Raw genomic sequence first — 13,180 nt, 5'->3', positions numbered from 1 at the left:
CTTCGGTTAAAAATATTTTAAAAAATCCAAGCTTCGGTAAAAAATATTTTAGAAAATCCACGCTTCGATAGAAAATATAAAAAATATTTTAAAAAATCCAAGCTTCGGTAAAAAATATTTTAGAAAATCCACGCTTCGATAGAAAATATAAAAAATATGCTTAAAAAATCCACGCTTCGATAAAAAAAAATACGTTTAAAAAATTCCAAGTTTCGAAAAAAAAATTAAAAATATTTTAAAAATTTAAAAAATATTTTTAAAAAAACAATGCTACTATAAAATTAAAAAATATTTTTAAAAAACCAACGCTTCGATAAAAAATAAAATATTTTTAAAAAATCAACACTTCGATAAAAAATAAAAAAGTATTTTTAATAAATAAAAAATATTTTTAATTAATAAAAAATAGTTTTAAAAGTAAAAAACAATTTAAAAAATAAAAATATTTTTGTAAAATAAAAAAATAGATTCAAAAAATAAAAAGTATTTTTAAAATATCTACGTTTCGATAAAAAATAAAAAAGTTTTTTTTTTTAATTTACGCGTCGATAAAAAAAGAATATATTTATGCTTATATTATTTTTTTTTAAATCCACGCTTCTATAAAAAATAAAAATTCTACACTCCGATAAAAATAAAAAAAATCTTTTAAAAAAATCCACACTTCGATAAAAAAAATAAAAAATCTGCGCTTCGATAAAATATAAAAAAATTACACTTCGCAAAAAATAAAAAATATTTTTAACAAATCCACGCTTCGATAAAAAATAAAAAATATTTTTGTTTGTTTTGTTTTAGTTGAAGATTCAATCATATGATTGTCTAAGTCTGGAGTTTCCCCCATTGGCTTAACTTCATCACTTTCCTCTTTGCAGAGAAAAATGTTTACAAAACGCACTGACAGCTTGCAAAATTTACTGATCGCTACCAATATCATGATTTCATCCCGGCGAAGGGAATTATCAATTGGCTTTTCAGTTTTTGAAATGATGATTTTTTTTAGTGAAAACCTGAACTCTTTAAGCATCGAGTATTCTCATGAAATCATGATATTGGTAGCGATCAGTAAATTTTGCAAGCTGTCAGTGCGTTTTGTAAACATTTTTCTCTGCAAAGAGGAAAGTGATGAAGTTAAGCCAATGGGGGAAACTCCAGACTTAGACAATCAAAAAATATTTTTAACAAATCCACGCTTCGATAAAAAATAAAAAAATATTTTTAAAAAATCCACGCTTCGATAAAATATAAAAAAATATTTTTAAAAAAATCCGCGCTTCGATAAAAAATAAAAAAATATTTTTAAAAAATCCACGCTTCGATAAAAAATAAAAAAAATATTTTTAAAAAATCCACGCTTCGATAAAAAATAAAAAAATATTTTTAAAAAATCCACGCTCCGATAAAAAATATTTTTTTTTTCAAAAAATCCACGCTTCGATAAAAAATATTTTTTTTTTTTTTCAAAAAATCCACGCTTCGATAAAAAATATTTTTTTTTTTCAAAAAATCAACGCTTCGATAAAAAATAAAAAATATTTTTAAAAAATCCACGCTTCGATAAAAAATAAAAATATTTTTAAAAAAATCCACGCTTCGATAAAAAATAAAAAAATATTTTTAAAAAATCCACGCTTCGATAAAAAATAAAAAAATATTTTTAAAAAATCCACGCTTCGATAAAAAATAAAAAAAATATTTTTAAAAAATCCACGCTTCGATAAAAAATAAAAAAAATATTTTTCAAAAAATCCACGCTTCGATAAAAACTAAAAAAAATATTTTTAAAAAATCCACGCTTCGATAAAGAATAAAAAAATATTTTTAAAAAATCCGCGCTTCGATAACGATAAAAAATATTTTTAAAAAATCCACGCTTCGATAAAGAACAAAAAATATTTTTAAAAAATCCACGCTTCGATAAAGAATAAAAAATATTTTTAAAAAATCCACGCTTCGATAAAGAATAAAAAATATTTTTAAAAAATCCACGCTTCGATTAAAAACAAAAAATCCACGCTTCGATAAAAAATAAAAAAATATTTTTAAAAAATCCACGCTTCGATAAAAAATAAAAAAATATTTTTAAAAAATCCACGCTTCGATAAAAAATAAAAAATATTTTTAAAAAATCCACGCTTCGATAAAAAATAAAAAATATTTTTAAAAAATCCACGCTTCGATAAAAAATAAAAAATATTTTTAAAAAATCCACGCTTCGATAAAAAATAAAAAAAAAATATTTTTAAAAAATCCACGCTTCGATAAAAAATAAAAAAAAAATATTTTTAAAAAATCCACGCTTCGAAAAAAATAAAAAAATATTTTTAAAAAATCCACTCTTCGATAAAAAATAAAAAAAATATTTTTAAAAAATCCACGCTTCGAAAAAAAATATTTTTAAAAAAATCCACGCTTCGATAAAAAATAAAAAAAATATTTTTAAAAAATCCGCGCTTCGATAAAAAATAAAAAAAATATTTGTAAAAGATCCACGCTTCGATAAAAAATAAAAAAATATTTTTAAAAATCCACGCTTCGATAAAAAATAAAAAAAATATTTTTAAAAAATCCACGCTTCGATAAAAAATAAAAAAATATTTTTAGAAAATCCACGCTTCGATAAAAAATAAAAAAATATTTTTAAAAAATCCACGCTTCGATAAAAAATAAAAAATATTTTTAAAAAATCCACGCTTTGATAAAAAATAAAAAAAATATTTTTAAAAAATCCACGCTTTGATAAAAAATAAAAAATATTTTTAAAAAATCCACGCTTCGATAAAAAATAAACAAAATTTGTAAAAAATCCACGCTTCGATAAAAAAACTATACGGCTATAAAAAATCGATGAAAAATAAAAAATCTACACTGCGATAAAAATTCTACACTTCGATGAAAAATAAATAATATTTTTAAAAAATCCACGCTTCGATAAAAAATAAAAAAATATTTTTAGAAAATCCACGTTTCGATTAAAATAAAATATATCTGAAAAATCCACGTTTCGATTAAAATAAAATATATCTGAAAAATCCACACTTCGATAAAATTAAAAATGTTTTTAATAATCCACGCTTCGATAAAAAATAAAATATTTTTAAAAAATCCACGCTTCGATAAAAGATTAAATATATTTTTAAAAATCGAATCATCGATAAAAAATTAAAACTTTTTTTAAAAAACTTAATGCCTTGATATAAAATCCACGGTTTAGTAAAAAAATAAAAAATATTTTAAAAAATTCACGCTTCAATAAAAAAAAAAAAAAAATTCTAAAAAATCTACGCTTCGCAAAAAATAAAAAATTAAAAATTCCACGTTTTGATAAAAATATTTCTAAAACAAATACGCTTCGCAAACAATAAAAAATAAATTAAAAATCCACGCTTTGTGAAAAAAATGTTCTAGAAAGAAATAAAAAATATTTTAAATATCCACGTTTCGATAACAAATCAAAAATCTATGCCTCGATAAAAAATCAAAATATTTTTTGAAAAATTCGTACTTCGATGAAAAATTTACGCTTCAGTACAGTAGATTTTTAAAAAATCCACGCTTCGTTAAAAAATATAAAAATACTATTTATAAAGAAAATACTATTTTTAAATTAAAAGAATAAAAAAATATTTTAAAAAGTCTGAGGTTTGATAAAAATATTTTAAAAAATTCCCGCTTCGATAAAAAAAAAATATTTAAAACAATCCGCTCTTCTATAAAAAATATAAAAAACAAAATATTAAAAAAATCCATGCTTCGGTAAAAAAATCCACGCATCGATAAAAAAGTATATAATTAATATTTTTTAAAAAATGCACGCTACGATAAATAATATAAAAATTATTTTTAAAAAATCCAAAATATAAAAATAATATTTAAAAAAAACTACGCTTCGATTAAGAAATATAAAAAAATAAAAGACATAAAAAATAAAATAATATTTTTAAAAAATCCACGCTTCGATATAAAAATGTAAATTTTTTAAATACACGCTTCGATTAAAACGATAACAAATATTTTTAAAAAATCTATCCTTTGATAAAAAATATTTTTAAGAAATCTAGGCTTCGATAAAAAATATTTATAAAAAAAATATTTTTATAAAAACATATTTTGTAAAAATCCACGATTTTGTAAACAACTAAAAAACATATTTATTTTCTAACATCTCAAAAAGGAGGTTATCACGAACGGCAATTCCCCGTGAATTTTTTCACTTTCTCCCTTAAGTTGCAACGGCGGAAAGACAAAACTCACGGAGAAATTTCATTCATGATAACCCTCAAAATGTCTCTATGTAATCCGCATTACTTTGCAATATTCCAAATGGGAGACTTGTTACTATTCCACTTGCCATAGTCCACTCCTCTATGAAAATGTCATAAAATTGTTTATTATAACTGTTTCTTTATCTTCTAATAGAAATCTCTGTTAGGCAATATCAACAATATTTAGGTTGAGCCAAACCCTTTTGCAACATGAAAGGCCTGGCTCACCCTAACCATTTGTAGAATTGAAAAAAAAAAACGAATTATAAATTTGCAACCGCATTCTATCTTCATCATGCGGTGATGTGCGAAACAATGAACATAGAAAAATCATAAAAAAAATTAATAATAAACAAAACATGATTTCCAATTAAGAAACAATATTCAATACTTACCCTCCCAATAGAAGATTGACATTGTTGTTGATGCCATTTGAATAGCCACTGCCGCCCAAACCTGTGCCACTGTTACCAGTTATAAGGGCAATACCTCCGCCGCCACCACCTCCAGCCACATTGGAACGTTGTTGATGGAAAATACCAAAACCACTGCCATAAAAGGTATTTATGGGTCGTTGTCTAGCGGCCATGTCATCTTGACCATCAACAGTGTCACTTTCATCCTCATCTTCTTCATAGCTTTCATTTGGTTGTTCTTCTTCATTATCGCCCTCCGCTTCATTGCTCGAGTTCGGACCACCAATATGTCCTGTTTCTGGAATTTTATTGTAATGACGATGGTGGTGATGATGGGTATGTTGTGGCTCTAAACGATGATGGGGATGTAGATGATGTTCTTCCATAGATGTTGAAGAGGTGACATAAGTTTGTTTGGGCCTACTATAAGGATTCAGTGGTGTAGTTGTTGCTACTTGAGATGTATGAGGGGAAATATGGGGGACATGTTTTGTCATTTCACCAACTGCTGCTGTTGGAAATGTTGAAGTTGTTGGCCACGTTTTTCTTGTTGCCGGTGCTGCTGCAAAGGATGTTGAATTCGTTGTCATCACATTGTCCAATTGTTGTTTCGAAGTTGTTGATTTGTTGCCTGAGGCTTGTGAAGTGATAAACGCCATAGAAGGCATACTGGACATTTCTGTTGCCAAATCCTGCTTACCAGTTATAATTGCACTTTGTGTAGTTGTGGTGGCGGTGGTCGTGATAATACTGTTGCTTTCATTGTGATTATTGTTGTTGTTGCTGCTGCTGCTGCGACGATTGTGAGCGCTTATGGCTGCCATTATTGCATATCCTTTTAGTGACATCTTTTTTATAGTTTTTGATTTGTTCTACTCTTGGTTCTGTTTTTATTGTTCTAAGGAATCAGTTTGTGTTTTGTTATAAAAAAACTATGTTATGATATGTTGTGGTTGTTGTTACGATATCTGTGTTTTGTTTTTTCCTCTATTTTTTATGATCCCTTAAAAATCAATTAACTTCGTTTATGTTAACTTGTTTTCTCAGTTCAGCCCTTCGTTTTTTTATGACTTGTCAAGTTGTTGTATTGTGCCATATTTATTCTGCATCATCAGTTCATTAAAAATTTTATTTGTTTGCATATTCAGGGGCGTTATTTTTAATTTGTTTTTGTTTGATCTCTTTGTTGCATACTTTTAGGTTATATTAAATTTAGATTTATTATTAACTGGTTTAGATTTAAAATAAAAAATAACAAGGGGTGACATATTGTACATGACAGCATAAACTTTGAAATATTTCTTAAAAATCTACGTCTAAATAGCTGCGAATAAACGTAGAAATGTTGCTTAGAAACCCACTCCTAAATAGCTGAGTATAAGTCGTAAAATATAGCATAAAATTCCTCGCTTAAATAGCCGAGTATAAGCCTTGAAATATTGCTTGGAAATCCTCGCCTAAATAGCTGAGAATAGACCTTGAAATATTGTTTAGAAATCCTCGCCTAAATAGCTGAGAATAAGCCTTGACATATTGCTTAGAAATCCTCGTCTAAATAGCTGAGAATAAGCCTTGAAATAATGCTTAGACCTCCACTCCTGTATAGCTGAATTTAAGCTTTGAAATATTGTTTAGAAATCCTAGCCTATATAGCTGAGAATAATCCTTAAAATAATGCTTAGAAATCCTTGCCTAAATAGCTGAGAATAGAGCTTGAAATATTGCTTAGAAATCCTCGCCTATATAGCTGAGAATAAGCCTTGAAATATTGTTTAGAAATCCTTGCCTAAATATCTGAGAATAAGCCTTAAAATATTGCTTAGAAATCCACTCCTAAATAGCTAAATTTAAGCTTTGAAATATTGCTTGCCTAAATAGCAGGAAATATTCCTTAAAAATCCACACCTAAATATCTGTGAATAAGTCTTGAAATATTCCTTAAAAATCCAGGACTAAATAGCAGGGCATAAACTTGCAATATTCCTTAAAAATCCAGGCCTGAATAGAAGGGCATCCGCTTTGAAATATTCCTTAAAAATCCACACCTAAATATCTGTGAATAAGTCTTGAAATATTCCTTAAAAATCCAGGACTAAATAGCAGGGCATAAACTTGCAATATTCCTTAAAAATCCAGGCCTGAATAGAAGGGCATCCGCTTTGAAATATTCCTTAAAAACCCACGCCTAAATAGCAGGGCTTAATTAGCAGAGCATAATCTTTGAAATATTCCTTAAAACCCAGGCCTAAATAGCAAGGCATAAGCTTTAAAATATTCCTTAAAACTCCACGCCTAAATAGCAAGGCATAAGCTTTGAAATATTCCTTAAAACTCCACGCCTAAATAGCAGGGCTTATCTTTGAAATATTCTTTAAAAATCCACTCCTTAATAGCAGGGCATAAGCTTCGAAATATTCCTTAAAATCCACGCCTAAATAGCAGGGCGTAAGCTTTGAAATATTCCTTAAAAATCCACGCCTTAATAGCAGGGCATAAGCTTTGAAATATTCCTTAAAATCCACGCCTAAATAGCAGGGCATAAGCCTTGAAATATTCCTTAAAAATACACGCCTAAATAGCAGGGCATAAGCCTTGCAATATTCTTAAAAAAATCCACGACTAAATAGCAGGGCATATGCTTTGAAATATTCCTTAAAAATCCACGCCTAAATAGCAGGGCATAAACTTTGAAATATTCCTTAAAAATCCATGCCTAAATAGCAGGACATAAGCTTTGAAATATTCCTTAAAAATCCACGCCTAAATAGCAGGGCATAGGCTTTGAAATATTCATTAAAATCCACGCCTAAATAGCAGGGCATGAGCTTTGAAATATTCCTTAAAAATCCACGCCTAAATAGCAGGGCATGAGCTTTGAAATATTCCTTGAAAATCCACGCCTAAATAGCAGGGCATGAGCTTTGAAATATTCCTTGAAAATCCACGCCTAAAGTGCTGGGCATAACCCTTGAAATATTCCTTAAAAATTCGCGCTTAAAGTACTGGACATAACCCTTGAAATATTCCTTAAAAATCCACGCCTAAATAGCAGGGCATGAGCTTTGAAATATTCCTTAAAAATCCACGCCTAAATAGCAGGGCATGAGCTTTGAAATATTCCTTAAAAATCCACGCCTAAATAGCAGGGCATGAGCTTTGAAATATTCCTTAAAAATCCACGCCTAAATAGCAGGGCATGAGCTTTGAAATATTCCTTAAAAATCCACGCCTAAATAGCAGGGCATGAGCTTTGAAATATTCCTTAAAAATCCACGCCTAAATAGCAGGGCATGAGCTTTGAAATATTCCTTAAAAATCCACGCCTAAATAGCAGGGCATGAGCTTTGAAATATTCCTTAAAAATCCACGCCTAAATAGCAGGGCATGAGCTTTGAAATATTCCTTAAAAATCCACGCCTAAATAGCAGGGCATGAGCTTTGAAATATTCCTTAAAAATCCACGCCTAAATAGCAGGGCATGAGCTTTGAAATATTCCTTAAAAATCCACGCCTAAATAGCAGGGCATGAGCTTTGAAATATTCCTTAAAAATCCACGCCTAAATAGCAGGGCATGAGCTTTGAAATATTCCTTAAAAATCCACGCCTAAATAGCAGGGCATGAGCTTTGAAATATTCCTTAAAAATCCACGCCTAAATAGCAGGGCATGAGCTTTGAAATATTCCTTAAAAATCCACGCCTAAATAGCAGGGCATGAGCTTTGAAATATTCCTTAAAAATCCACGCCTAAATAGCAGGGCATGAGCTTTGAAATATTCCTTAAAAATCCACGCCTAAATAGCAGGGCATGAGCTTTGAAATATTCCTTAAAAATCCACGCCTAAATAGCAGGGCATGAGTTTTGAAATATTCCTTAAAAATCCACGCCTAAATAGCAGGGCATGAGCTTTGAAATATTCCTTAAAAATCCACGCCTAAATAGCAGGGCATGAGCTTTGAAATATTCCTTAAAAATCCACGCCTAAATAGCAGGGCATGAGCTTTGAAATATTCCTTAAAAATCCACGCCTAAATAGCAGGGCATGAGCTTTGAAATATTCCTTAAAAATCCACGCCTAAATAGCAGGGCATGAGCTTTGAAATATTCCTTAAAAATCCACGCCTAAATAGCAGGGCATGAGCTTTGAAATATTCCTTAAAAATCCACGCCTAAATAGCAGGGCATGAGCTTTGAAATATTCCTTAAAAATCCACGCCTAAATAGCAGGGCATGAGCTTTGAAATATTCCTTAAAAATCCACGCCTAAATAGCAGGGCATGAGCTTTGAAATATTCCTTAAAAATCCACGCCTAAATAGCAGGGCATGAGCTTTGAAATATTCCTTAAAAATCCACGCCTAAATAGCAGGGCATGAGCTTTGAAATATTCCTTAAAAATCCACGCCTAAATAGCAGGGCATGAGCTTTGAAATATTCCTTAAAAATCCACGCCTAAATAGCAGGGCATGAGCTTTGAAATATTCCTTAAAAATCCACGCCTAAATAGCAGGGCATGAGCTTTGAAATATTCCTTAAAAATCCACGCCTAAATAGCAGGGCATGAGCTTTGAAATATTCCTTAAAAATCCACGCCTAAATAGCAGGGCATGAGCTTTGAAATATTCCTTAAAAATCCACGAATAAATAGCAGGGCATGAGCTTTGAAATATTCCTTAAAAATCCACGCCTAAATAGCAGGGCATGAGCTTTGAAATATTCCTTAAAAATCCACGCCTAAATAGCAGGACATGAGCTTTGAAATATTCCTTAAAAATCCACGCCTAAATAGCAGGGCATGAGCATTGAAATATTCCTTAAAATCCGCGCCTAAATAGCAGGGCATAAGCTTTGAAATATTCCTTTAAATCCACGCCTAAATAGCAGGGCATGAGCTTTGAAATATTCCTTAAAAATCCACGCCTAAATAGCAGGGCATAAACTTTGAAATATTCCTTAAAAATCCACACCTAAATAGCAAGGCATAAGATTTGAAATATTCCTTAAAAACCAAAGCCGAAATAGCAGGGCATAAACTTGAAATATTCCTTAAAATTCCACGCCTAAATAGCAGGGCATGAGCTTTGAAATATTCCTTAAAGTTCCACGACGAAATAGCAGGGCATAAGATTTGAAATATTCCTTAAAGTTCCACGACGAAATAGCAGGGCATTCGCTTTGAAATATTCCTTAAAAACCCACGCCTAAATAGTAGGGCATAAGCTTTGAAATATTCCTTAAAAATCCACGCCTAAATAGCAGGGCATAAGCTTTGAAATATTCCTTAAAAATCCACGCCTAAATAGCAGGGCATAAACTTTAAAATATTCCTTAAAAATCCACACCTAAATAGCAAGGCATAAGATTTGAAATATTCCTTAAAAACCAAAGCCGAAATAGCAGGGCATAAACTTGAAATATTCCTTAAAAATCCACGCCTAAATAGCAGGGCATGAGCTTTGAAATATTCCTTAAAGTTCCACGACGAAATAGCAGGGCATAAGATTTGAAATATTCCTTAAAGTTCCACGACGAAATAGCAGGGCATTCGCTTTGAAATATTCCTTAAAAACCCACGCCTAAATAGTAGGGCATAAGCTTTGAAATATTCCTTAAAAATCCACGCCTAAATAGCAGGGCATAAGCTTTGAAATATTCCTTAAAAATCCACGCCTAAATAGCAGGGCATAAGCTTTGAAATATTCCTTAAAAATCCACGCCTAAATAGCAGGGCATAAGCTTTGAAATATTCCTTAAAAATCCACGCCTAAATAGCAGGGCATGAGCTTTGAAATATTCCTTAAAAATCCACGCCTAAATAGCAGGGCATGAGCTTTGAAATATTCCTTAAAAATCCACGCCTAAATAGCAGGGCATGAGCTTTGAAATATTCCTTAAAAATCCACGCCTAAATAGCAGGGCATGAGCTTTGAAATATTCCTTAAAAATCCACGCCTAAATAGCAGGGCCTGAGCTTTGAAATATTCCTTAAAAATCCACGCCTAAATAGCAGGGCATGAGCTTTGAAATATTCCTTAAAAATCCACGCCTAAATAGCAGGGCATGAGCTTTGAAATATTCCTTAAAAATCCACGCCTAAATAGCAGGGCATAAGCTTTGAAATATTCCTTAAAAATCCACGCCTAAATAGCAGGGCATGAGCTTTGAAATATTCCTTAAAAATCCACGCCTAAATAGCAGGGCATAAGCTTTGAAATATTCCTTAAAAATCCACGCCTAAATAGCAGGGCATAAGCTTTGAAATATTCCTTAAAAATCCACGCCTAAATAGCAGGGCATGAGCTTTGAAATATTCCTTAAAAATCCACGCCTAAATAGTAGGGCATGAGCTTTGAAATATTCCTTAAAAATCCACGCCTAAATAGCAGGGCATAAGCTTTGAAATATTCCTTAAAAATCCACTCCTAAATAGCAGGGCATAAGCTTTGAAATATTCCTTAAAAATCCACGCCTAAATAGCAGGGCATAAGCTTTGAAATATTCCTTAAAAATCCACGCCTAAATAGCAGGGCATGAGCTTTGAAATATTCCTTAAAAATCCACGCCTAAATAGCAGGGCATGAGCTTTGAAATATTCCTTAAAAATCCACGCCTAAATAGCAGGGCATAAGCTTTGAAATATTCCTTAAAAATCCACGCCTAAATAGCAGGGCATAAGCTTTGAAATATTCCTTAAAAATCCACGCCTAAATAGCAGGGCATAAGCTTTGAAATATTCCTTAAAAATCCACGCCTAAATAGCAGGGCATAAGCTTTGAAATATTCCTTAAAAATCCACACCTAAATAGCAGGGCATAAGCTTTGAAATATTCCTTAAAAATCCACGCCTAAATAGCAGGGCATAAGCTTTGAAATATTCCTTAAAAATCCACGCCTAAATAGCAGGGCATGAGCTTTGAAATATTCCTTAAAAATCCACGCCTAAATAGCAGGGCATGAGCTTTGAAATATTCCTTAAAAATCCACGCCTAAATAGCAGGGCATGAGCTTTGAAATATTCCTTAAAAATCCACGACTAAATATCAGGGCATGAACTTTGAAATATTCCTTAAAAATCCACGCCTAAATAGCAGGGCATGAGCTTTGAAAAATTCCTTAAAAATCCACGCCTAAATAGCAGGGCATAAGCTTTGAAATATTCCTTAAAAATCCACGCCTAAATAGCAGGGCATGAGCTTTGAAATATTCCTTAAAAATCCACGCCTAAATAGCAGGGCATAAGCTTTGAAATATTCCTTAAAAATCCACGCCTAAATAGCAGGGCATAAGCTTTGAAATATTCCTTAAAACTCCACGCCTAAATAGCAGGGCATAAGCTTTGAAATATTCCTTAAAAATCCACGCCTAAATAGCAGGGCATAAGCTTTGAAATATTCCTTAAAAATCCACGCTTAAATAGCAGGGCATAAGCTTTGAAATATTCTTTAAAGATCCACGCCTAAATAGCAGGGCATAAGCTTTGAAATATTCTTTAAAGATCCACGCCTAAATAGCAGGGCATAAGCTTTGAAATATTCCTTAAAACTCCACGCCTAAATAGCAGGGCATAAGCTTTGAAATATTCCTTAAAAACCCACGCCTAAATAGCAGGGCTTAATTAGCAGGGCATAAGCTTTGAAATATTCTTAAAAAATCCAGGTGTAAATAGCAAGGCATAAGCTTTGAAATATTCCTTAAAACTCCACGCCTAAATAGCAGGACATAAGCTTTGAAATATTCCTTAAAAATCCACGCCTAAATAATAGGGCATAAGCCTCGAAATATTCATAAAAAATCCAAGCCTGAAGTGCTGTGAATAATCCTTGAAATATTCCTTAAATATCCACGCCTAAAGTGCTGCACATAACCCTTGAAATATTCATACAAAATCCACTCCTAATAGCAGGGCATATGCTTTGAAATATTTCTTAAAAATCCAGGACTAAATAGTAAGGCATACGATTTGAAATTTTCATTGAAATTGACCCCTAGATAACAGTTATACACACAGATGACAGAGGATGGTATCTGAGATATTTTTCGAACATTTGAACATTCACTTCTAAAAAAAAGATTATTCTCTTTAAAATATTCCTTAAAAATCCACTTCTAGATGGCAAAGCATGACTTCCAAAATATTCTTTAAAACTTGAGATTCAAAGGGCTGGTTGGAACTTTTGAAATTACTTAAGTTCATATAATTTTTTCCCTAAAAAGCCCACGTTTATAGAAGTCGAAATAAAGATTTCTGTAAAAACATCTACTTTTTTAGAAAAATATCGTTATTAAATATTCTAAAATATTGATATAAAAACCACGTCTAGAGGGCATTGTGAGATCATTAGTAAAACAAGTCGCGTGAAAAAGTCTTCGAAAAACCACTTCTGTGGGACAGAGTATTGGTTCAGAAAGGTCGAGACCCAGGGAGCAGACATATTCATTGAAATTGACTTTAAGGGGCATATCATTGTACGCCAAATATTGCTTAAAAAATCCACTCATA

At 31.1% G+C, this 13,180-nt stretch overlaps 2 protein-coding genes across 20 annotated transcripts in view; one reads left to right on the top strand and one right to left on the bottom strand.

Moving 5' to 3' along the window:
- The window catches only part of fdl (beta acetylhexosaminidase fused lobes), a 236,394-nt gene that overhangs the window by 102,444 nt on the left and 120,770 nt on the right, over positions 1–13,180 (top strand). The window lies entirely within an intron of this gene.
- Positions 1–13,180, bottom strand: part of s-cup (spermiogenesis-related protein stanley-cup) — a 45,740-nt gene that overhangs the window by 20,981 nt on the left and 11,579 nt on the right. For 9 of the 18 annotated variants that reach the window (XM_073955207.1, XM_073955206.1, XM_073955216.1 and 6 more), the window contains one exon: positions 4,661–5,874. In XM_073955207.1, coding sequence (XP_073811308.1) covers positions 4,661–5,529 — 869 coding nt within the window. In that variant the 5' untranslated portion in view covers positions 5,530–5,874. Of the gene's footprint in view, positions 1–4,660; positions 5,910–13,180 lie in introns of all 18 variants that reach the window. The other 9 variants (XM_073955225.1, XM_073955221.1, XM_073955226.1 and 6 more) reach the window with 3 other exon arrangements.

The sequence above is a fragment of the Musca autumnalis genome, unplaced genomic scaffold (assembly GCF_047663935.1).
Source record: "Musca autumnalis isolate F117 unplaced genomic scaffold, ASM4766393v1 scaffold_5, whole genome shotgun sequence".
Classification (NCBI taxonomy): domain Eukaryota; kingdom Metazoa; phylum Arthropoda; class Insecta; order Diptera; family Muscidae; genus Musca; species Musca autumnalis.
The sequence above is the reverse complement of the archived record's forward strand: the minus strand, read 5'-3'. Positions and strand labels throughout refer to the sequence as shown.